Here is a 25,578-nt window from a genome sequence, read left to right as displayed (position 1 = left end):
CATTCGCTTAATTGAGACAACATGCCGTTTAATCGGGGCAAGAGACCGCGGCACTCGTGATTACCCTATGATTGTCTCCGACCAAACCACATGGTATGGTCGGATTTCTGGAGGTCACAACCATAAAAACAATTAGCAGTCCCCTGTTTATTGGGCTTTTCTGTCAGTTCTTCAATAATATAAAAAATGAATTTTCAAAATCTGCTCTTCATTCCTATTTTTTAAGCTTCGTAACTTGTTACTCCATTCTCACTTGCACGTATCGTGTTACTTGCAATTTGGTGTGCCATGTTCTTTGTTATTGATTGCTTATCTTTTTTACCATTTTAAATTTTAACCACCACCCACAAATGTCAGTGAACAGAAATGTCAACTAGTTAGTATGTACATATTACAGTATGTATTAATTAAGCTATTCATGTAAGCGTAAATTTATTTATATTTTGCTAACCTGTGGAAAATATTCTTCCGATTTTCACGTATCATTTAATTTTTTAATTGGTAACGTAATAGAGTGTAAAATTGTACTTAATACAGTTTTCTTTACTTTTATAGTCTGTGGATAATATTCCTCCTATTTTTGCTAATTATAATCACTGTTTAATAGAATTAAAATTCAATTCACAAACGTGATCACAATGACCGTTGTTGTTGTTGTTTGGTTTTTAGGAGCATTAGCAACTAAGGCCATATTGCTCCGGGATATGCGGTGGTCATTCCCTGACCTTTCCGCATCCTCCGTATTTGGTGGTGACGGGCTCGAACCCCGGTGTAATCAAGAAGCGTGTGCTACGCACTGCTGCTCCTTCCCACCTGGCTACGGAGGCGCCTCACAATGACCGGCGCTTACAACATATCTTATAGTGAACCGTATTTTACTATGGTGAGTCTATCATAATGTGATTTGATCATACAGAAAATCAATCGTAAAGCTGTATTTTTAACTATTTACGTGAAATCCGCATAATTGGGGCAGTCGCTTAATCAGGCCAAAATGCACTATTCCCGATGTGTCCCAAATAACAGGAATCGGCTGTACTAAAATTGCAACAATAATATGATATAATAAAATCATAACAATAATATGATATAATAAAATATCGTAATCAAATTTAATACAGAAAGTTAGCAAAATGAAGAACACTATAACCAACAACAAGGGCAAAATTAAAAAGAGCCTCACATCTCTGTCTTCGTATGTAGTCCATGATTTTGTGTTCTCCTTCTCCTGGAACATTGGCATCAGACAGAATTACTTCAATGTTCCTCCAACCAGGATCATTGTTTAATCTATCATGAATATAGTAATGAAGACATTTTGCTAAACGAGCCATAAATGGAGTACCCTGAAATGAGCAAATTAAACTAAATTAGACTTGAAAAAAAATAAAATAATAAAATAAAATTCAAAATTAATTTTTAGGTGAGAGAGAGAGGGTGTTGTGTATGTATGTACACCGATGAGCCAAAACATTATGACCATCTAACTAATATGATATTAGTCCTCCACATGCAGCCAAAACAGCTCGTACTGGACAAGGCATGGACACTACAAGATTTCTAAAGGTGTCTTGTGGTATCTGGTACCAATACGTAACCAGCTGATCCTTTAACTCCTACAAGGTCCGTGACTGAGACACCACAGATTGGAGTTGCTGTTCCAAAACAAACCACAGATGCTCGATGGGATTAATGTCTGGTGAATTTAGAGGCCAGGGCAATAACTGGAAGTCTTCCTCATGTTCCACGAACCAGTCTCTAACAACCCAGGCGGTGTGGCATGGCACATTATCCTGCTGAAAGATGGCACCGCCAGAGGGAAAGACTGTCGCCATGAAAAGGTTTACCTGGTCAGCAATGATATTTAGGTAGGTGGTAGACACCAGGTTGCCTGCCACATGGATGACTAGACGCAGGGTATCCCAGCAGAACACCACCCAAAGCATGACACTGCCACCACTGGCTTGTTTTCGTCCCATGGTGCATCCAGGCACCATCACTTCCCCAGGTAAATTACGCACATGTACCCGCCCGTCCACATGGAAACATGATTCATCCGACCAGACGACCATCTTCCAATCACTCAAGGTCCAGTTTCGATGCTATTGTGCCCATTGTAAGCGTGGTTAGCATTGGCACTCAGAGAGGCCTGCGGCTACACAGCCCCATTTTCAGCAGGGTTCAATGCACTGTGTGTTGTGCATTGAACCCTGCATCACCAGCATTCCAATTACATATGAGATGCACCACAGTCGCTCTTCTGTTGCCACGTACCATCCGGGAAAGCCTTCATTCACCTCGAGCATCGATGAGCTATGGTCGTACAACAAGTCACAGGCAGTTTGTGGGTTCCCCCTCCTCGGACCACTTTCGGTAGGTACTAACCACAGCTGACTGTGAGCACCCCACCAGCTATGCCATTTCAGATATGCTCTAACCCAGTCATCTGGCTATTACAGTTTTGTCTTTGTCAAACTTGCTTAAGTCTGCTACCTTTCCCATCTGAAGAACAAGAGTAACACTGATTAACAGAGCTTGGTATCAAGTGTTTTTTATACCGTGTCCCAACCCATGCACATGCCGCAGTTCACCTACAGTTGCTTCGATTTGCATAATGACTCGCTGAACATAACAGTAAGTAGTAATAGAGGCATGTGATGCAAGAAAGCAAGTGTATGAGCTTATGCAGCATCAGCCAAAAAAAAAAAGTATATATCACACCATTCCCTCCAAATGCCTGTCCAGTTCCTCCTTAAATTTATTCAACCTATCAACTTCCACAACGACAGATGGAAGTTTGTTCCAGCAATTAACCACCCGCTGGCTAAAGGCAAATTTTCGCACATCTATTCTACATCTGTCTTTTTTTTATTTGAATTTATGCCCCCTTAGGTTCGTAATCTGAACAAGTGGAAGGATCCCATCAGAATTCAGCATGCTCAACCCATTCAAGGCCTTATACACCTCAATCAGATCACCACGCAGGTGCCTAGTCTCCACCCACTGCAATTCGCAGAACTTAAGCCTCTCTTGGTAAGAGGATCCCTTCATTCCCCTCACCAATCTTGTTGCCCTTCTCTGTACACGCTCAAGTAAATCTATATCCTTCCTAAAATGAGGCCTCCAGACCTGTACGCAGTACTCAAGGCGTGGCCTGACCATTGCCTTATACATAGGGACAATTACCTCCTTTTCCCTGCTAGCAAAATTCCTATATATCATTGACAAAACCCATGACCTGCCCTGGCAGCCTGTCTGCATTGCTCAGAAAACTTCATATCTGACTGCACAATTACTCCCAGGTCTTTTTCATTTTCTACCACCTTACATGTAGTACCACACAGTTGGTACATTTCTCTGGGGTTACTTCTACCCATATGCAGTACTTTGCATTTGTCAAGGTTAAACTTCAGTTGCCACTTCTTAGCCCATCTGCCCAAATTATCTAGATCCTGTTGCAGCAGCACAGAGTAGTATAATGTTTTGGCTCAACGGTGTATGTTTGCACAGGCACAAATGCACACATACACAAAGAGTCAAATGTTTTCATAATTACTTTTCATACAGAATACACCTTAAATGTTATATTATCTTATATACAAGCTTATTTCCCAGCAATCTGAAAATTACAAAAAATTTTACTCCTTTTTTTCTAAATATATGTTTATTACATGTGTTATTAGATTCATGCCTAAAGCTCTGTGGTGTGTTGTATGCATTAAAAGGAAAACAGTGGCCCAAGCAAAAGTCAACCTAAAAGCATGTTCCAGACAGTAATGTTTATAGAATTGTTGTTGTTTTGGTTTTTAGGAGCATTAGCTTAGTTGCTAATGCTCCTAAAAACCAAAACAACAACTCTATAAACATTACTATCAATACAGTAATTGTCTACATTACTGTATTGTCTACACTAAGGCCATATTGCCCCAGGATATGCGATGGTCATTCCCTGACCTTTCCGCATCTTCTGTATTGTTTATAGAGTTATGAAACTTTTAAAAAAAGAAAGAGAGATTGTCAGAAAAATAGGAGGACGAAATCTTATAAACAGACGTTTCACTTAAAATTACATTCCATTAACATCATACACATTTTACAGTATTGGCTGTAGCAAATGATGCAAGAAAGCAAGCTTACATACAGCATCAGCAAAAAAAAAAAAAAAAAAAAAACATTACCCATCTGATCTGTCCATCATACTTAGTAATTTGTCTAATCCTAATCCTTAAATTTATCCAAGCTTCCCACCTTTGTAAAGCCAGATGGTAGCTCCAACAATCGATTATCTCAAGCTGAAAGCAATTTTTCACATATCTATCTTGCAGCCATCTTTTTTTCAATTTATATTTCAATTTATTAATGGGATTCACATCTGGTGAATAATTGTAGACAAAAAAACAGCATCACTTGTGAATTTTGCAAATAATGTGTTTTGTGCTGCTCTGTGGATTGCAGAAATGTTCAAAATGCATTTGTTACATGGGATATATATCTCTGTGAATGAAATCCAATAAAAAGACTCCATCTGATATACCTAATTGCTATAAATATCTTCCCAAAGGGTAAAATGTGTAATTAAACGAAATATGAGAAATCATGCAAATGGCAATCATGACAACCAAACATACATTTTATTCCATTTACGAGTACAAACTGAAATGACAAGTTAACACATTATTATTATATACTGTAAATCAGCAAAATAAGTGCTCAATATTTTGTTGTTCCTTCTCAAGCTGCAATTTCAGCCTTCCAATAATCTGGCATAGAGTTAATCAACTTCCAGATATACGGTTGCCAATTTCGTGGTACTGCACCCTTGCAATGCTCTCCTGCTGCTGAATCTTACTTGTTGGCTTCTTCTGAGCAATTTTAGACAGCATTATGTACCAGCAATTTTCAATAGGGTTCAAATGTATACTGTTGCCAGGCCAGTCCAACAATGCAATGCCAGAATTTCTGAGGTATAACTGCACCTTAAGGGAGAAAAACAAGCAAAAACATTGGTGTAAGTATGTTTCAATCCTTGTGAGACAAGAAGACAAACTTACCATTAAATCTAAATAGCATAAAACTTACCAATTTTGCTGTGGGGCAAGATGCTGAGTCCTGTTGAAAAATGCAGTTTTGGATGCCAATGTGGTGATGCCTAATAATGGGTTTCAGGCACTCCTCCAAGATAGCAGTGTAGATTTCTGCATTCACCATTCCATCAATAAACTTAATTCGCCCCACCTCTTTGATAGTTATGCATCCCCAGACCATCTGACCAGGGGGGAACTTTACAGTCGGTGTTATGCAGTCAGGATGGTATGCCTCCGATTTTCGTATTCTGATATATATGGTTCCCATTGTCCATGAAACACGCGTTTTAGCCCATGCAAGTCGCTTCTTCCTAATTGTTGGGTCAACAAAGGCTTCTTCTTCAGCCGATAGGCAAGCAGACTACATTCCAAAAACCATCTTTGGACAGTTCCTGCACTTGTTTCAACACCAGAGGCCATCTCAAAGTCCAGTTTTAGATCAGGAGCACTAGCATGGTGATTACAAAGGCATAGCCATTTTCAAATATCGACCTTAGGAAGGAGTAGTCACTCTCTTACAGCCTGATCCAGGTCTTCTGTTCACAGCACCGGTTTCACACTTTAATTTCAGCACTCGGGATACTGTTGACAGCCTATTTTATCAGCGATAGCACACGTGGAAAGCCGTTCCTGGGACAGAGCAACAGCTATACTTTTTTTCCCTTGGTGTCAACTGAACATATGGAGCCATGCTTACATCACTGCAGAACAACAGGATACAGGTAACCCCCGCTTAACGCTGATAATTTGTTCTGGAAAAACAGAGCGTTAAGTGAATCCGCGCTAAGCAAGCGCCGCATTCCCATAAGATAACATATGTATTTGTGAGTTGTGGTCGGTGCCATAGGATATTTCCTAATCAATAATAAATGGTAGTGAAAAGATGTACAAATGTCGGTCAAAACATTTAATATTCAAATATTTGTACATATAAAATATTCTGCATTATGTATGTATATAATTGTGGTAACTACTTAAGTATCAAAATTAAACTTAAAATTCCAATTAAAATCATGGATTTAATTGATCTAAATTGATTTAATTTAATTGATGAATTTAATCGTGAAAAATGTGTCGATTTTGGGTTTAACTTTGGCCCTCTTCCAAATAAACTAAAAGGGGTATTAATTTTAAATCACCCACAGCGTTACCACCCAACAATAAAGTCAACCGATCCTTCACTGCTTTAAAACCTAGCATGTTTTTTCTTCTTTCAATATGAAACTTCTTTTAGGCATTCGTTTCCACAAAAGTCCTGCTTCATCTATGTTAAAAACTTGTTGAGAAGTATAACACACAATACCGCTCTTCAATAATTTTAACAAGTTCTTTTTTGAAAGTTTCGGCTCCTTGATCTGCAATTGTGGCTTCTCCCTGGATTTTAAATCTATTCAACCAGCCCTTACCAGTTTTAAATGGTTCCACATTTTTTTTTTTTTTTTTTTTGTTGAGTTTTCTTCAGATAATCATATTGGCTAATCTCTTTCTCTTTCTCTCTCTCTCTCTCTCTCTCTCTCTCTCTCTCTCTCTCTTTTTTTTTTTTTTTTTTTTATATATAATATTTAACTTAACTGAACTAGCCCTAGTTGCTTGCAGTGGAACAGCTATCTTTCCTGCTGCCAAAATTAATTCTTTATTTTTTTATAATTGTTCTTACAGTTAAACTTGCAAGTCCTAAATTATGGCACACATCTGCTTGTCGTTGAACGGAATCGATTCACTTCAAAATGTCTAATTTAATTTTCAAATTCAGTATTTTTTTTACATTTATAGTCTTTGCAATGCGCCCAGACGTTGTTGCTTTTTCATTCTTATCGGCCATTATTAACTCTTCGAAAATATAACTGTGTTGGTTGCATTAATTACGATATAATGTTCGAGTAAACTGTCCATTACGCACAATGTCTAATACTGTACAGAGTGATGACTAGACTTCGGATAAATGCATATAACGCAAATATTACAAGCAATATACTTGATCATTTATTAAAATGTTGATCTTGGAACTACGTAACAAGTCACTGTACTGCAATTAAATTAGCGTGCGAGAAATTGCACTGAGCGTGGGAAATTTTCTCAAGTCGGCGTGGGAAACGTTTTAATGCCATTTTGGTATTAATTTTCAAGCTATCGACTCCATCAAATGAAACGATATCCTAAAGATGCAATCTGTAAAAGAGCGTTATAGTGATCTGTGACAGCGTTATAGTCAGATATGTATTATAATATAAGAACAGCATTATAGCGAATCAGCATAAAGCGAACCGCGTTATAACGTGCACCTGCTGTACTAATGAGTGTGTATACCCTTCTAATGCCATATTTATAGAAACAGCTGTTGCAACACCTTGCAATTACTGTCTGATGCAACAGAAGTGTTATCTGATGCAATACCTTTGCTTTGCGACAAGCAACATGACTGTAATCAAACAATATCTTATACGTTTCACAACACATGTTTAAAAGGTGATGCAGTTTTTCTGTCCGCCACTGTAGTTGCCAAGAATATCAACTCTGCCTAGGATATCAGCTAGAGTTGACTCTACCATTAAAATGTTCCTTCAGAAAACGAATAACTACATTCAACATATGCAGCTTTGCCCCCTTTTCTTGGAAAATTGTTTCTTCCATGTTCATTCTCATGCCTTGAACAGTTGGAACAAAATGTCTTGACAGTTTCAGGCAGCGTTCTGCCTTTATCATGTGATCCAGGAAGATTAATCAGACAATTCATACTAATGAAATTGTACATATCACCATGACCATACATGTTTCAGGATGCAAAGGGATCTCCACGATCATGGAGTTCTCATTGTCCCATATGCGCATGTTTATTGACATAACCACTAAGGTGGAAATTCTTGCCAGAGAACCAAATATGTGGTGAAACCTGTTGCAGTGCTTTCGAAATATTGATGAAATTAAACTAACTTTCTTTGTCAATATCAGTCCTGTACTGTTGCACCTGCATTTTGTAAGGAAACTGTTTTAAGCCTTGTTGAACAATCAAACACCTCTATTGTGACAATCACTTCACAGATTTCCTTGAGGTATTAATAATCACTTCTTTTACAAGTGCAATATTTTCAGGCATCCTTATGGATTTCTTTCTTCAAACAATGCAGTAATTGTTGTCTCTCTTATTGCTCTGAACTCACTGCATTCTAACAATAGCCAGCTTGATAAAACCTTTTCTCACAAAACAATATACTTAGTAGTGTCCTTAAAAACTTTTATACTAGTGTACATCACTAACTATTAAACTTTTATGTATTGTGTATTTAATAACACCAAACTTACCAATTCCAGTCCAATACACCAAAAACTATAGGCATTCAAAACTTTCATAATTTCTTGAAGATTTTGTTGAATTGCAATGTGTAGTCTGCCATTCATATCTGTCATGGATTTGAAGGTAAAATGGATATGCATTGTTTGCTATTATTTTTTTTTTCACCTAACACACCAAATACACCAAACTATGTATGTGAGGGCAGGGAGGTACTAATTAAAACAAACAGTGTAAAATTTCCATTTTTACTTATAAACTTTAATGAAAGCACAAGCAGTTCCCAATTTAAGAGTTCCCACGTTTACGAGTTTTTTTTTTTTTTTTAAGTTTCAGGTATCAACAAAATTGAAAATATGAACATTAATTTCAAAAAATGAATGTTAACATTCATAAATACTGCATTTCAAATCACGTGCATAGCTATACAATACAGTGTACCCCACTTTACGATATTAATCCATTCCAGACCACCACTGTATCATGAAAATATCCTAATGTTGAACCCAATAACATATTGTTTTTTGGTAATTTGTTCCATGACCTCGGAAGTTGAAATTTTCACTATATAACTCTCTAAAAGGTCATTTTTATAATGTAGATTGTATTAGTTACCAATTCAAATCATTGAAATGCGCTACACTTTCATCATTATCATATGTTCTGTTATAAGAACCAATTTTGAACACTTTGTGATATTTTTCTAAAGCACATTTCTGGAGGTCATGACCATAAAACAATAAAAACAATTTGCACTTTCCGATTTATTGGGCTTTTCTGTTACTGCAAGCAATTATAAATGGGTAGTAAACTCCATGTTATTGCATTTGCAAAACTACTAATAGATGGAATTGTGTGGTTTTTTACATTATTATGGTGAAATGTGTCTCCCCTTTACTGAAATCTTTAATCACATAAAAAACAAAAAAATTTTCAGAATCTTTTCTTCATTCCTTTTTTTTAAGTTTCGTGAACTTATTACTCCATGCAAATCGTGTTAGTTGCAATTTGTGCATTCCACTAAAAATTGCTTATGCATGCTATTGAAATTTATAACGAAAAGAAAAGATTATCTTGGAAACAAACGCCTCTTGATGCATTTCTGAAGAAGACAAATCATTGTGCAACAAACCAACAAGTGCCAAGCCAGTAATGAGTCATCAACGGGTATGTATTTAGTCGATGATGATGATGAAGAATAAACATTCTTTAACATTTGTAAGTCATAAATAATTGCATTATTATAATAATTTGCTTGATTTTAGAAGCTCCGTTTCCTTTCTTTGGATAAATCAATCATTGTTTAAACATAAACTAATTACCTAATTTCATTGTTATTATGGTGAAATGTGTCGGGAACTATCTGTACAGTCAAACTTGGTTATAACAAGCAGGGAAACAACAAGATCACAGCTGTAACGACCAAAAAGTCATAATGATTTTAATTTATGCATATTCCCATACAATCGCTCACTGTTATAACGAGCGTACTTCACAGATATACCATACAAATTTTGGTAACTATGCAAACATTCTTAATTGCTCGGGTAGTCAGAAAAATCCAATTCTTGGAATAGACTAAAATGAAAGGGGCGACTTCGCTTTTGTGACCACCTGCATCGCATCAGATTAGCAGCCGGTTTATGACCTTGTCCTTTAGAGGATGGGGGCTATACAATAGTGCACTGGCGTTCAGTTTGTGCAGTACCCTATTTACAGATTGTCATGTATTCACTACTGGTCGTGGCAGTCTCAACTTTAAATTGTTCTCACTAGGAGAAAGTAACACTCCTCTCTGTAGTTGTGGTGCTCAAGAAACTGTTGAGCACCTTGTCTTTCACTGTCCCCAGTACGATGATTTATGACTGGACTTTCAACTTCTCACAAATGTATTTGACTGCTCTGAACTGCCAAGATTATACTGCCTTCTCCACCTATGCAGAGAAATTGTTTAAACAGAGAAAAAGAATTCTTTCTCCTGAGGTTCAGTAAAATGCTAGACTGTGTCTGTTTCTTTGGATTATTCTTAACTGATGTATTGATCAGTCTGCTGGACTCCGAAGCCCAGTATTTATTTATGTATCATCATTGTATATAGTCTTTTTATGTATCATTAATCATTGTACATAGTTGATATAAATTATACACAATCTATAGATTACTTTCAGCGGCAGACAGGGGAACCCTGGAGCCTGCCAAAAAATAATAAAATACTTTGTCTTGTATTCACTGAACCATAAATTTATTTCGGGACTTCTAAGAATTTTGTTTGAAGATCACTTTACTGTCATTTTAAATAAAATCAGTTAAAAACTAACCTTCCTTCGGAACCATGTCTACTAACAAAAGGAAGTGTCTCTCAATTTGCAAAAAAGTTGAAATTGTTCGTGAGTTAGAATGTGGTGCAAAAAACGTTGAAGTGTGTAAAAAGTTTTTGTCCTCTTCTACAGTAATGACATTGTAGAAAAATAAACATGTTTACCTATCAGCACTGGAAAAGAACATAAATGAAAACAAAAAATTCAGAAATTGCAAGGTTACAAACGATGAAGCATTGCTTCAGTGGTTCACTACACAAAGAAGTGCTGGATTTTCAATAGACGGTTCGACCTTGAAGGCCCAAACGGAAAAATCTGCTAATCAATTAGGACGCAATGATTCTGTATGTAATAATGGCTGGCTGGATTGATTTAAAAACCGAATACAAGCATATTAATATAAATAATATGTAGGTATATACTAATATTATTTTTATTCCTCTCTAATTTTTTTTTGTTTTTTGAATCTCTTTTTATAAAGTTATTGAGAATTAACTCATCACTGATATAGTGAGAAACGGTTTTAATGAGGAAATTTTGTCGGTCCCTTGATACTCATTATAACTAAGTTCAACTGTATTTGTATATCATCATATCAAATGAGATTAAAAATATTACTTACTGGAGTAATACAATTACTGTCAAAATGCTCTTCTGCTAGCTTTTCTGGAGGAAGATGAGCACCTTTAGTAAGAAGTTCACCACGAATTCTAGCTACTTCTTCTATTTTTTCAACAGACTCCTTAGAAGCTCTAAATCTCCGAGATCGCTGTTGATTCATTTTTGCACGAGGAGCCTGGAATATATTTTTAGTATAAAATTTAAATCACAAAATACAAAACAATTATACTGTGGCAAACATATACAGCATGTGTGAATAGACATATAAGTGACAACAAGCTTAAAAGAAAAATATTCACAAAAGGTGCTGGAGAAGTCTACCATTTCTGTAAGAGATTCATTTTTTTTTTTAGCTCAATGTTTTTTATAAACACAACTAAGCTGTGAGATTGCCAAAAAATGTCTTTCTCTGTCTTCCAAAAACAAATACTGGGAGATTAACCCTTTAAGAAGTTCACATACAGATTTACACTTGATGTGGATTCTGGAGAAGCATGTGCATAGATCTATGTTTTGAAGGTCATTTTGAATAGTGTTTCTGTTAAATGTATGAATTGTCTTTTTAGTACATGCTTTTTAGTACATGCACCAAATCTAAATCACAAAGTTCTGAAAGTGGTCTTAATTCTGCTGTATTTGAAGCTACTGAAAATCAGTAAAGACATTCAAATGGTAATGGGCGAAGACGTTCAAGATATCATTTGGAAGCATAGGCTTACTAAAAAGATACTGAGTTCTTTCAGTACATATTTATTGATTTAAAAGGAGGGGCATCCCCTGTTCCTGTTGCTTGCCTCCTCCTCTTGTTTCTCACTGTGTATTCCCAAACTGGTACCAATTACATTTAGATTGGTTTAATGGAAACGTTTTATGATTTTAATGAATTTATATATCGTTTTAATAAGAAATTGGCAACATTTATATGTTTAAGACCTATAATTTAGCTTTTTGTTATAAATAACATTATAAATTACTTGATTTTCCCCTGTGAATTTAACGAATTTGATGAATATAATTTACAAGGAATTTATATTTGGTTTTTAAACGAATAAACTGCATAACTTGAAAAAAAAAATAAACTTAGAAAAATGAAAATTACGGGAGATTAAATTATCTGAGGTAGAGCGTTGAAATAAGAGAGACAAAAATAGATTTCTAATCTTAATTGTAATAAAGAAATAAATAGCATCCAATTTATTTGCATTTAAACCATAACTTTGTTCTTTTTTGGGAAAGTTTTAATCTTATTTTTAATGTAACCCTTAATGCCACTGCACTGACATTGCCGAGGTCAACGATATAAGTAATTGTAGAAATTTTATAAAGGTAACGAAAACTTGAATATAAATTTAATAAAAGCGATCAACGGCAATAATATTACAACAGTTGTTAGTATTATTTATTATTTTCGATTTCATAATTATAAAAAATTAAAACACTATTCCTTATTATTTTAGTTAAATGAACAATGCTTGGGCATAGAAAAATATTGGGTGCTCAATATCACGAGAGAAAGGCTAAGACTCAATTAGAAATTAAAAAGCAATCAGGGTCGTTGAAAAAATTTTTTATCAACAAAGAAAGAAAGAAAGAAAGCTCATCTTTTCATGTCAAAGACATGAAAGATGAGCTTTCTTTGAATGAGTCTGCAGAAGCGGCAGATAACATGATAAATACAGATCTTAGAGAAAAACGTGTTGATGGGATTGTTGATAATATTTCAGGTCCTGCAAACTGGTCGTCTGTTACGACAGATTCACTTAGATTAAAAGCAGTTCTAAAAGAACTGGAAAAGCCAAGTGCTGATTTTAATTACCCTAAAGACAAGTATAACTATAGATTTACTATTGCAAATGGTGAAAAGGAAATTGAGAAATCGAGGAGATTACCAGAACATGGCTTGTGTATTCACCAATTAAAAACGCAGTGTTTTGCTTTTTTTTGTAAACTCTTTAGCTCGACAAAAATTTCTCTTGCTCAGGATGGTTATAATGATTGGAGAAATTTGAGTCAAATCCTTAAAGAGCATGAAACCTCACAAATTCATTTTGAATCGCATAAGAAATGGATTGAACTCAAGAAAAGGGCTTCTAATAATGAAACTTAGATTTACATTTTCAAAACAATTTGAGTGCTGAAACTTGTCATTGGCAAAGAGTATTAGAAAGACTATTTGCAATAGTCAAATTTCTCTGACACCAGGGTCTGGCATTGAGGGGTTCATCAGACAGATTGTATGAAAGCAATAATGGGAATTATCTGAAATTAGTAGAGCTACTGGCAAAATTGGATTCTGTCATGGCAGAGCATTTGCAAAGAGTAAAATCCAATGAACTCCATAACCACTATTTAGGAAAACTGTTCAAAAAGAACTAATACAGCTAACATCCCTGGCAGTGCGAAAATAGATAATAGAAAATTTAAAGCAGGCGAAATATTATTCAATAGTGGCTGATTGTACTCCAGAGGTAAGCAAAGTTGAACAGATGTCAACAGTAATACGTTTTCTCAATACCAATCAAGGAGCAGAGCAACTTACCGAGGCTATTTTTACAGAACTTGAAAGGGCTGGTATTTCCATCAGTAATAGGCACGATCAAGGATATGACAATGCTTCAAACATGAAAGGCAGACATTTGGGTGTTCAAAAAAGGATACTTGAGGTAAATAATCGAGCATTTTTTGTTCCTTGCCATGTTCACTCTTTGAATCTTGTCATCAATGATGCTGCTAAATCATCTCAATCTCACATTGCTGTATCATTTTTTAGAGTATTACTGGCTATCTATGTTTTCATGAGTGGATCAACAAGACGTTGGTCTCTTTTAATTAAAAATGTTACTAAATTAACAGTAAAATCATTGAGTGAAACTAGATGGGAAAGTACAATGGAGGTGATAAAACCTTTCAGGTTTCATTCCGGTAAGAAATTTATGATTCGCTTTATGAAATAAGTCGAGATTCGGCCTTTGATCCATTTCCCCGCCATGAAGCGGAAACATTAGCAAATCAAATGAAAGATTTCTGTTTTATTTGCTGTATTGCTGTCTCGTATAATATTTTAAAGATGATAAACACAGCCAGTAAGTATTCACAGGAAGAAAAAAAATTTTGATTTCGCAAGTTGTTGATATATTAAAATCAGCCCTAGAAAGCCTCAAGAAATGTAAGTCTGACATCGTATTTTATGAAATTTTAGAAGTGGCCAAAAACATTGCTGTGGATTTGGAAGTCCAGCCATATTTCCCCCATAAAGAATCATATTCGTCCCCAAAAAAACTTTCAACTCTGTTGCTGATGAATCCCTAATAGATTTGAAGACAATTTAAGGTAGTTTTTTTTTTTCTATATCCATGATGTAGTGATCATTAGCATTAGCATTAGCAGAGGCATTTGATGCAAGAAAGCAAGCTTATGCAGCATCAGCCAAAAAAAAAAAAAAAAACCCACTTCCACTTCACCCCTCTGTTCGTTCAAAATACCTGTCCAACTGAGCCTTAAACTTATTTAGGCTATCAAAATCCACCACAAGGGATGGAAGTCTGTTCCACAAACCAACCACCCGCTGGCTAAAGGCAAATTTCCGCACGTCTATCCTACATCTGTCTTTCCTCAATTTGAATTTATGCCCTCTCAGGTGATTTTTCTGAGCTAGAGGAAGAATCCCATCAGCATTGAGCATGCTTAAACCATTCAAGGCTTTATACACCTCTATCAGATCACCTCGCTGGTGCCTAGTCTCCAGACACTGTAATTTGCAAAACTTAAGCCTTTCTTCGTAAGAGCACCCCTTTGTTCCATTCACTAATCTTGTTGCCCTTCTCTGTACTCGTTCCAGCAGCTCTACATCCTTCTTGAAATGAGGCCTCCAGACCTGTATACAGTACTCTAGGTGTGGCCTGACCATTGCCTTATACAATGGAATAATCACCTCCTTATCCCTGCTAGAAAAATTCCTGTATATCATTGACAATACTCCATGAGCTACTCTTGCAGCCCGTCTGCACTGCTCAGAGAACTTCATATCTGCCTGCACAACCACCCCCAAGTCCCTTTCATTCTCTACCACTGTCAATGTAGTACCACAGAGTTGATACGTTGCTCTGGGGTTGCTGTTTCCCATGTGTAGTACTTTACATTTGTCAATGTTAAACTTCATTTGCCACCTCTCAGCCCATCTGCTCAACCTTTCCAGATCCTGTTGCAGCAGCATAGTGTCAGTAGTGTCCTTGACAACCCTGCCAACCTTTGTATCATCTGCAAACTTGGACATTAAGCTTGATATACCATCATCAATATCATTTAAAAATACAGAAAACAATAATGGACCCAACACTGAGCCCTGAGGGACTCCACTAATAACATTAGTCTACGATGAGCAGTGTCCATTGATTACCACTCTCTGTCTTCTCCCCCTCAACCACCCCTTTATCCATAGCAGCAATTTGCCTCCAATGTCACACTGCTCCAATTTGTGTAGCAGTCTTCCATGTGCAACAGTATCAAAAGCCTTTCTAAGATCCAAGTATATAATATCAAAGTTATTCCCTGCATCCAGTTCTTTTGTGACTGCATCATAGTATCCAATCAAGTTGGTCAGGCAAGACTTCCCCTTAACAAAACCATGCTTTGTCTGAGCTATAACTGAAGTCTTGTCTAAATGATCCTGCAGTGCTTCTTTAACCAGTGCCTCCATTAATTTTCCTGGAACAGAAGTTAAGCTCACAGGTCTATAATTACTTGTGTCAGCCTTTGATCCTCCTTTGTGAATTGGGGTCACATTTGCACATTTCCAGTCTATGGGTACTTCCCCTGAGTCCAAGGAAGCTCTCATAATTATGGCTAAGGGTTTGCTTACTTCCTTTGCTGCCTCCTTTAACATAACTGGATAGATCCCATCCACCCCGGGTGCCTTTCTTGTGTTTATCTTCAACAGTTTCTCCTCCACTTTACTCCCAGTTATTTCAAGATTCTGTAGCTTACTGCTAGAGTTGAATACACCTCTGGCATTCCCCTTGCTGAATAACTCCTCATGTGTGAATGTCGATGCAAAACATTCATTCAGTTTGTTAGCTACCTGAGCAGGATCATCAACAGTTGACCCATCAATATCAAGTGGACCAATCTGATTCATCCCCTTCCTTCTAGAGTTTACATAAGTAAAGAACTCTTTGCTGTTTTTCTTTGAATCCCTTGCCAAGGATTTCTCGTAATCTGCCTTCGCCTGCCTAACCTCTTTTGTAACTTGGTTGCATATCAACTTGTATCTATCATAGGCTTCTGTGTCATGTGTTAATTTGTAAGTATCCCATGCATTTTTCTTCTCTGCCATATGCCTCATTAGTTCATCTGACATCCATTTTGGCCTAAACCTTGAACAATATTTTTTAGTTGGTATGTAAAGCCTAGTAGCTTCCAAGATAAGTTCTTTGAATGCTTCCCATTTTGAATTTGCTGTTGGTAACATCATCAGTTGGTCCCACTGTATAGAATTTAAATACTGTCTCAGTCCATCGTAGTCGCCTTTACGGAAGCAATAACCCTTCCCTTTACCCCTAATGGTTTGTTTTTTTTTTTTTGGTTTTTAGGAGCATTAGCAACTAAGGCCATATTGCTCCGGGATATGCGGTGGTCATTCCCAGAATGACCTTTCCGCATCCTCCGTATTTGGTGGTGATGGGCTCGAACCCCGGTCTAATCAAGAAGCGTGTGCTACGCACTGCTGCTCCTTCCCACCTGGCTACGGAGGCGCCACCCCTAATGGTAGTTACCTCTTTGAGTAAATCCCACTTCAGCACACTGTGATCACTGCCACCTAGTGGTTCATTTATCTGCAGATTCTTAATGCATGAAGAATCGCTGCTGATAATCAAATCAAGAGTATTACTCCCTCTAGTTGCCTCCCGAACATGCTGATGTAGAAAACAATCATCCAATAAATCCACAAAAGCCCTGCTAGTGTGTGAGTAACCAGCCCCCAAATTCCAGTCAATATCTGGAAAATTAAAATCTCCCATTATAAGACTCTCTGATTTACTGGCCCACTCTATTTCCCCATACAGTTCCTTATTATACTCATCAGAGTCATTAGGCCTATAGCACACTCCTACTCTCAATTTTGATCTCCCAATGCTTATGTCACACCAAACTGACTCAACACTGCACTGTCCGGCGATGTCGACTGGCTTCACTTCCTTGGTTTTTATGTGTTTCTTAACTAATAGCATAACCCCCTCCCCCCTTCCTATCCTGTCTATCCTTTCTGTAGACGTTGTACTCCCCAAATTGCAGTTCTGCATCCCTTATATCTGTGTGACACCACATCTCTGATATCCCAACAATATCTGCCTTTGATGTTTTGAGCAATACCTCAAATTCATCAAATTTATTTACTAAACTCCTAGCATTGGTGTACACGCAAGTATACCTGCACCTGTTTCTATTCTTAGCTACCCTAACACAACCCATGTGTTTACTTGTACCGCAATGGCTCCCAGCAGTCTCTGAAATACCATGCATCTTGTTTTTCAGGCTTCTGCTCATTCTAATAGAAGCAGTGCAAGAATCTCTTTCACCTCTGCCAGTGGCTACTGTCAATCTATTGGCCTTTCCTCTATCATGTCCATAGAGGAAAGAGTTATGCAACTGCATAACCACAATAACTTATTCAATTTTCTATATGATGTGAATAAGATTAAAAAGCCTTTCCAAAGATAAACTTTTAGAAAATGCTTGGATCTACAAGAAGCACTGACAAACTCAAATAACATCAATGAGAGTGACTTGGATGGCTCAGAAATGTTTCAGAAAATAATAGCACTTCCTCCTTCAATAAAATCGGATTGGACACCATTAGATGTGTTGCAATTTATTTTACCAAATGATTTTGCTCTCAATATGGCAGTTACATTGAGAATTACGTGAACTCTCCCAATAACTGTAGCATCTTGTGAAAGAAGTTTCTTTAAATTTAAAATTTTTAAAAATTATTTGTTATCAACTACGTCTCAAGAATGACTGATGGACTGGCAACGATCTCCACAGAGCACGACATTTTAAAAAAGATCAAATTTGAAGACCTACTTCATGATTTTGTCTCTGTAAAAGTTCAAAAACAGAAATTCTTATAAACATTTGTGTGACTTTGCATTAAATTTAATGTAAATATATTTCAATTTTTGCTAAACATTTTATCATTTGTGACATTTAATATTATTCTGTGTATCAGAAAATGGTTATATCAAGCCTTTTAATTATTACATAAAAATTCAACACAAATTTGAAGAAGGATTACATCAATGAAAATTTATGTAAACTTCTTATTAAATTTTCTGTAAATATATTCGCCCTTTTACTTTCGCGTGTATTTTTAGTAAAATTATTATAAAATTATGTATAATAAGGTAAATAATCATTTATTCAATCCACCCCTAAGTTAAGGTGAGGTTAAGCAAATGTTTTCCCCTTGTTAATCTAACCTCAAATCATTAACCTAACTTTAAAATAACTATATTAAGAAGAATAAAGAATATATAACCGCCTAAACGAAAACCTTTGGGATTTGATTCGTTCTCTCAATTCTATATTCATCTGGTTATTTAAATATATTTTTCAAAATAGTATTATAGTATGTTTTTTACTTTTTTATAATTTCACAAAAACATTTACCCGCCCCCCTTTAAAAAAATTATTTATTCCATTTCTGTAAAACTGTTTATTATTTTTTGTGAATTAAATAAGAGTGTCTCATCACCCCTTTGGCAAGGCTCGTGAGAAAATTTTACCAGCAAAGGCGTCCAAAAGGCTCTGTGCTTGGGCCGCGAAAATATCTTGGGGCCAGGCCTGGCTACTATCCTTTATCTATGTTTCTAACTAATTGTAGATAGAGTTTATAATAGATGACAGCACAAAATAGCTTTGAAGAAGGTTGCACCTACTGACAGTTGTCCAATTTTGGCTTACAGAAGCCAAATATTAATTTCTGTGGACTTCAGATACAGAATTTGATAAAAGCAAATCAAAGAATAGATAAACAAATGTAGGTAGAAAATAGTTTTGCATCAAAAAAGTAATGATCTAAAAAAAGTAACGGTTTTATTTATAAATTTTTTATGAATATTTTCTTTTATTATCATTGTCTTTTTCTGACAGACAATGATTTTACTCTAGTGTTGAGCAATAAAGTCAAAATAAGAACTTATTGATATATATTTTAGAGCATTTAATGTACAAAGTTTTCATTTTTACAAAATTTTAAAATTCCATGAAAAAACTCACTCACTGAGCCCACTGCTTTCAAAAGTTCACTGCAGTGGACCCACCTATGTGCAGCAAAATCACATGATTGTCATGGACAGATATCCCTTGTAATTCCCTGACTGTGCTGTATCAAAATGTACATGTCAAATAAAAACAGAAATTCTCTGAATACTAGATGTAAAAGGGATCCTGTTTGGGTTACTTTCCCAGTTACAATCATTTTTAAATAAAGCTCCTCAATCGAAAAATAAGTAGATTGTCCTTCTCTTTTTCTGAAACATTAGTTATAAAAAGGGACAAACTAATCTCGTACTCCGGTCCTTGAGGCTTGTCACAGACATTCTTCCACATGTTACAGGCTAGGGCTTGCTAATGGGAGTATAACCTGTGATGGAACTGTTGTTGGTGCAGATGTTTATCAGCACAAGGGCAACTTACGCCAAAATGTGCCTATTCTGGTATTTGGATAGATGCTGGAAATTTGTTTTATTTGATTTTAGAAATATTCATATACTCTGGTTTAAGATAAGCAAAGAGCTCGTCCAGATTAGCATTGTTTTCCAACAGGTGAATTAATGATAAGGGTTCTTGCATTTGCATCAGAGAGAGGAAAGTATAATTTCTGATGTGAGAATGAATTGAACAGTTGTTGAACAGTCTAAGAGAATATGCCAGACTGTAAGTTGTGATGAACAATGCGTGCATATAGGAGGATCATCACCCATGAGCGGGAACAAGTGGGTCAGGTGTGTGTGCCCTATGTGTAGTCTTGCCAGTATTACCTCTTCATGCCTGTTTCGCCTGTAGCTGGATTTCCATAGTTGTGGTTCACATTTAATTTCAAACAATTTATTGTTCATATGGGTCTTCCAAATGTTTAACCACTGGTCTCTACAGATATGTTGGATATATGTTAGTAAATCTATATAGGATACTTGGTAAGATAGAGTTGCAGTTCTGTTTGGATGTTTCGCTGCCTGGTCTGCTGTTTTATTACCTATGATTCCAGCATGCCCCGGAATCCAACAGAAGCTTAGAGTATTCCTATTCCATAAACAATTTAGACCAGACCATATTTCTTTTACTATGGGGTGTGAAGTTGAGAATATATTACTGATTGCGGACAGCGCACTCATGGAGTCTGTATACATTAAACTACTATTGTTGAGATGGATATTAATATTCTCAATAGCTAGCTGGATTGCATACAGTTCTGCAGTATAGCTGCTGCATTCAGTCGGGAGAGACACAGACATTGTGAACAAGGGAAAAATTGCTGCAGCACCTACAGTGCCATCTGATTTTGAACCATCAGAATATATTATGCAGCTCTGCGCATTGCTATAAGCATGCCCTTTGTGCAGTTGTTTGATGTTACAGTTTTCCGAGCATTTTTTCTCCCACTGTTGGAAATATGTGTCACAATAAGGTAGGTTTGTGGACCAGGTTGGATCAGGTACTTTAGTTTCTTTGAGTGTGTTTTCAAAATGTACATTCCAGCAGTGAATCAACTCTTGTAATCTAACACCAGTGGGTCTGTTTTCAGTGGGCTTATTGTTATAAAATGTTATCCATTCAGGATTGAAGAGTAGTGGTTGATTGGGATAATCTGGAAGGCTTTTAAGTCTGGCTGCATAGGTGAGTAGTCACATTTTCCTCCTGAGGTGGAGTGGACGTTCATTTGCCTCTATATAGAGACTTTGGACCGGGGAAGTTCGGGAGGCCCGAGAGCAGTGCGAAAAGCAGTGTTGTATGGTATTTAGTCTTATAAGCACATTTTTCCTTGCTGAGTCATAGACGATTGTACCATAGTCTAGACACGACCTGATGAGAGAATGATACAAGTGCAGAAGAGTATATCTATCTGCACCCCATGCTATGGCAGAGATAGCTCTAAGTGTATTGAGTTTTTTCAAACAGATGATTCTAAGATAACTTATATGAATGGAAAAATTTAGTTTCACATCTAGTGTTAAACCTAAAAAGCAAATATTGCTGGCGAGAGGAATCGGATGATTTCTTAATTTAAGTTCAGGTTCTGGGTGTAATTTGTCTTTTTTACAGAAATGGATCGCAATCGTCTTTTGTTTTGATAGACGGTAATCATTTTGTTGAGTCCGTGTTCCCAGCTTATTTATGGAAAGTTGTAGCTGTCTCTCAATGGTATTAAGGTTTGATGAATGGCATGATATAGCAAGATCGTCAGCATACATATATATCTCTACAGTTCTAGGAATATTCTGTGTCATGGCACTTAGCCTAATTGCAAAGAGGGTAGCACTAAGTATGGACCTTGGGGCACCCTTTCTTCCTGGATAAAACATTCTGACAGTACATTATGGTGACGAACTTGAAAGGTTCTGCTTAAGAAAATTCTGAACGAATTGTGGTAAGTGTCCTCTCAATCCCATGGAATAGAGCTCTCAAAGAATGCCATACCCCCATGTGGTATCAAAAGCTTTTTCGATGTCTAGACTGATCATCACTAGATGTTGATTTTTAACATAAGTGTTGCGAATATTGGTTTCAGCTCTTATCATAAGATCCAAGCAGGATCTGTTTTGGCAGAAACTGTATTGGTTGCAATTTAACAGCATTTTACTTTCAAGGATCCATTTTAGTCTGCTGTGTATAATTTTTCGAGTGTTTTACCGAGACAGCTGGTGAGAGAAATCGGTCAGTAGTTTTGCGGAACTGATTGATCCTTCCCCGGTTTAGGAAAGGCAAGAACTACTGCGTGATGCCATGAGGAAGGATAAACACATTCAAGGAAAATCCAATTATAGAATACTAGTAATAATTTTAAAGATGTGTTATTGAGTTGTTCGAGCATTATGTAATAGATTCTGTCCGATCCTGCTGCGCTGTTTGATGATCTGTTTAGGGTTTCTTGGAGTTCAGTTAAGTTGAAGGGCTGATTATAAGAAAGAGGTAGTGTGGTATTAAAATTTATTTTATATTTTTCTGCTGAAGTTTTAATTTTTGAGGAATGAATTGTCATATATAGATGCTGCTGATATTTCACTAAGAGTTTCTCCAAGGAAATTGCCTATTTCTTTAAGGGAGGACAGTTCTCGTCCATTTCTAATCAGGATTGGAGCAGTAAATGGAATGTATTTATTATTTAATTGTTGGATTTTTTTCCATATTATCTGACTGCTGGTGTCCTTCGTGATGGTACTGGCAAATTTTATCCAGGAGTCTTTTTTTGCTTTTTTCTTATTTGTCTTGCCCTTGCCTTTTGTTTCTTATATAATATGAGGTTTGCTGTTGTGGGGACCTACGAAACTGATTTGCCCAATTTGCTTTTGAGAACGTCCATTTTATTCTGTGTTCGGGACACTGGGATTGTTTTGTTTGAATTTTGCATATAATTGAAAGATGATCGCTGTTGTGTGGATCTTCTAAGACTGACCACTCCATACTGGGGAACAGTATGGGAGAGCAGATGGACGGGTCAATTCCTGAGGTGGATCCTGTGGGAAGATAAATATAAGTGTGATGGCCAGTATTTAATAAGGTTAACTGCTATTGGTTCAGTAAGGTCTCAATCAGATGTCCTCTTTGATCCATGCGGGAAGATCCCCACAATGGGTGATGCCCATTGAAGTCACCGAAAAGACAGAAGGGTGTTGGCACTTGAACTATAAGATCTTCTAGTTCTTTTAGTGTGACGGGACTGTTTGGCAGAAGGTATATTGAAACTAGTGTTAGCATTATTCCAAGAGCCACATGCACAGCAACAGCTTCCAAGTCAGTCTATAGAGAGAGAGAGAATTTGAGTTAACTAAGATCGCCATCCCTCCATGTGCGGATCTTGCAGTATTCCTGTCTTTTCTATACATTGTGAAGTTTTTGATTGAGAGAGTTACTTGTGGCAGTAAATTGGTTTCTTGTAAACAAACTATGATTGGATTATATCTATTAATCAGGTTATATAAGTCGTCTGTATTGGCATGCATGCCTCTATAATTCCATTGAAGTATATGCTGCATTATATGGTTTTTGGAGTTGTGTTTTGATCTGTCTGTTTTTTTTTTGAACAGTTTGTTTGTATCGTTCAGTTTTATGTCTATCTTTTTTTGGGAATGCCAGTCGCTCTGTATCCACGTCCTCTTCTGCATGAAGATGTAATATAGTCACCTGTTTCAACTTTGTTGTCAACATCTATATGTATGAGGGATTGCTTCTTGGTCTGGATATGATCTGTTGGTGCTGATTTGTCTGCTTTTTTAGTAGTTGCAGGTATATTGGGTGGAACGGAAATTGGAGTATTACTTTCTTGTTCTTGTAGACTTTGTTTGGCAGGTTGCGGCTTAGCATTAAGCACGGACCTGGCCCAATCAGCAATTGAAGTGTTTGGAGGGACTGAGATGTCAGTCTGAGTGGCAATAGAAACGCTCTGTTGAGCTGCTTGTGCATATCGGCATAAACTGCATGATGTGCTTTTTGGCTTCCTGGTATGTTACCTTGTTTTCTGTTTTGTATATTTTTTCCCGCTTTCCACGTTTCACAATTTTTTGAATATGCCAGATGATTACCTTTGCAATTGAGGCAAGTGAAGGTGGTTACAGTACAGTCAGCTTGGGTGTGTTCTGTTGAACCACAATTTTCACATATCATAGTGCCATGGCATGCTACCTGGGAATATACATATTTCTGGCACTTATAACACCTGATGGGATTCGGATTATATGGACGTATGCGACAATTTAGATACCCTGCTTTAATTGTTGTTGGTAAATTTGGGGTACTGAAAGTCAGTATTAGGTTCTGTGTAGACATTAATTCCCCATCTTTCCTGTTCTCTTTCTCTTTGCTTGTATGCCTCTTTGATCAGCCAATTCTGCACAATTTCTTCCTCTGAGATGTTAATGAGGTCCCACTCTGCTATAACTCCTTTGGAGGTGTTCAGAGCGGCATGTGGTGTAATTTTCACTGGTATTCCACCAAAGGTGGTCAGTTTCATTAATCTCTCTGAACGATTTGGTTTTATTGTTTTATTGTTTCTTCCAGCAGATCTCCAGACTATATATGTTTTACCATCTTTGGTGTTCCTGCAGCATTTTCCAAGCATTTCTGAATTAGAAATTGGGATAATTTGCTCACAGGATAGTCCGACAGTGAATATATAAGGAGAAAGGCTGGGTGATCTTGTTGACATGGTTTTTTTTTTTTTTTTTTTTTTGCCTTTTATTTTGATAATGGTCACGATCAGATTGGTCTATATCAGTAGATGATATCAATGGATTAAGTGGAGGAAAGGTTTCTTTCTCCATTTTATACTCCTTTTGGCCCTGAGGGTTGGTTTTACCACTCAGGTTACTGGCCCCACCATGGGGAGGCAGGAGTAATAATGCCACAAGTGGCCAAGCGGTTGTTAGGTTAATAACTCTAATAAGAATAAAAGGAAAGTTCCTGACTTAACTTACTCCTTGTAAGATGAAGTCTACAGTGCTTTTTGAAAGAACTTAAACAGAAGAGTGATTCCTTTAAAGGCACTTATCAGGTTATATCTCAGCTCTATAAAGCTTTACATCGCTTTATAGAGCTCAGAAATCGCTTGGCCATGGAAACGCTTGGCACCTGGGCCCGATGGAACAGTTAAAGTTCCACTTACAAGGCACGCAAACCAAACTTCAATCGAGTCCAGTTATTTTGCAGCAATTGAATCCTTTGCTTGTGCCTTCATGACGGTGGGACTGTTAGTAATGTTTGCCCAAAACACTTCAGCTAGTATACTGGAGGTAACTAGTTAATCATCGTGGACAGATTACAGTAATTCAAAAAACATATCCCATTTGTGACACAACATAAGTAGGGATAAAGGTGTGGTGTCTACATTACACAGAGAATTGTGTCCTGTGTCACATGGCAATACTAGATGGCAGATGATGCTCATTATCCAGTACAATACCACTACTTTGCCTATTGGAGGCCTGAAGTGATGTAACCCATGTTTAGTCTTCAGAATAAAGCTTCATCATCCTACTCATCTTTTGAGGCT

At 36.8% G+C, this 25,578-nt stretch overlaps 1 protein-coding gene across 2 annotated transcripts in view; it reads right to left on the bottom strand.

The window, feature by feature from the left end:
- Rat1 (5'-3' exoribonuclease 2 Rat1) overlaps positions 1-25,578 on the bottom strand; it is a 458,579-nt gene that overhangs the window by 363,431 nt on the left and 69,570 nt on the right. For both annotated transcript variants that reach the window (XM_090376618.1, XM_090376619.1), the window contains exons 5-6: positions 11,314-11,487; positions 1,184-1,346 (exon numbers count right to left, since the gene is read on the bottom strand). In XM_090376618.1, the coding sequence (XP_090232744.1) occupies positions 1,184-1,346; positions 11,314-11,487 (337 nt within the window). The remainder of the gene's footprint in view (positions 1-1,183; positions 1,347-11,313; positions 11,488-25,578) is intronic.

This window comes from Mastigoproctus giganteus, chromosome 6 (assembly GCF_048544385.1).
Source record: "Mastigoproctus giganteus isolate SK-2022 chromosome 6, ASM4854438v1, whole genome shotgun sequence".
NCBI classification, from domain to species: Eukaryota; Metazoa; Arthropoda; class Arachnida; order Uropygi; family Thelyphonidae; genus Mastigoproctus; species Mastigoproctus giganteus.
The sequence above is the reverse complement of the archived record's forward strand: the minus strand, read 5'-3'. Positions and strand labels throughout refer to the sequence as shown.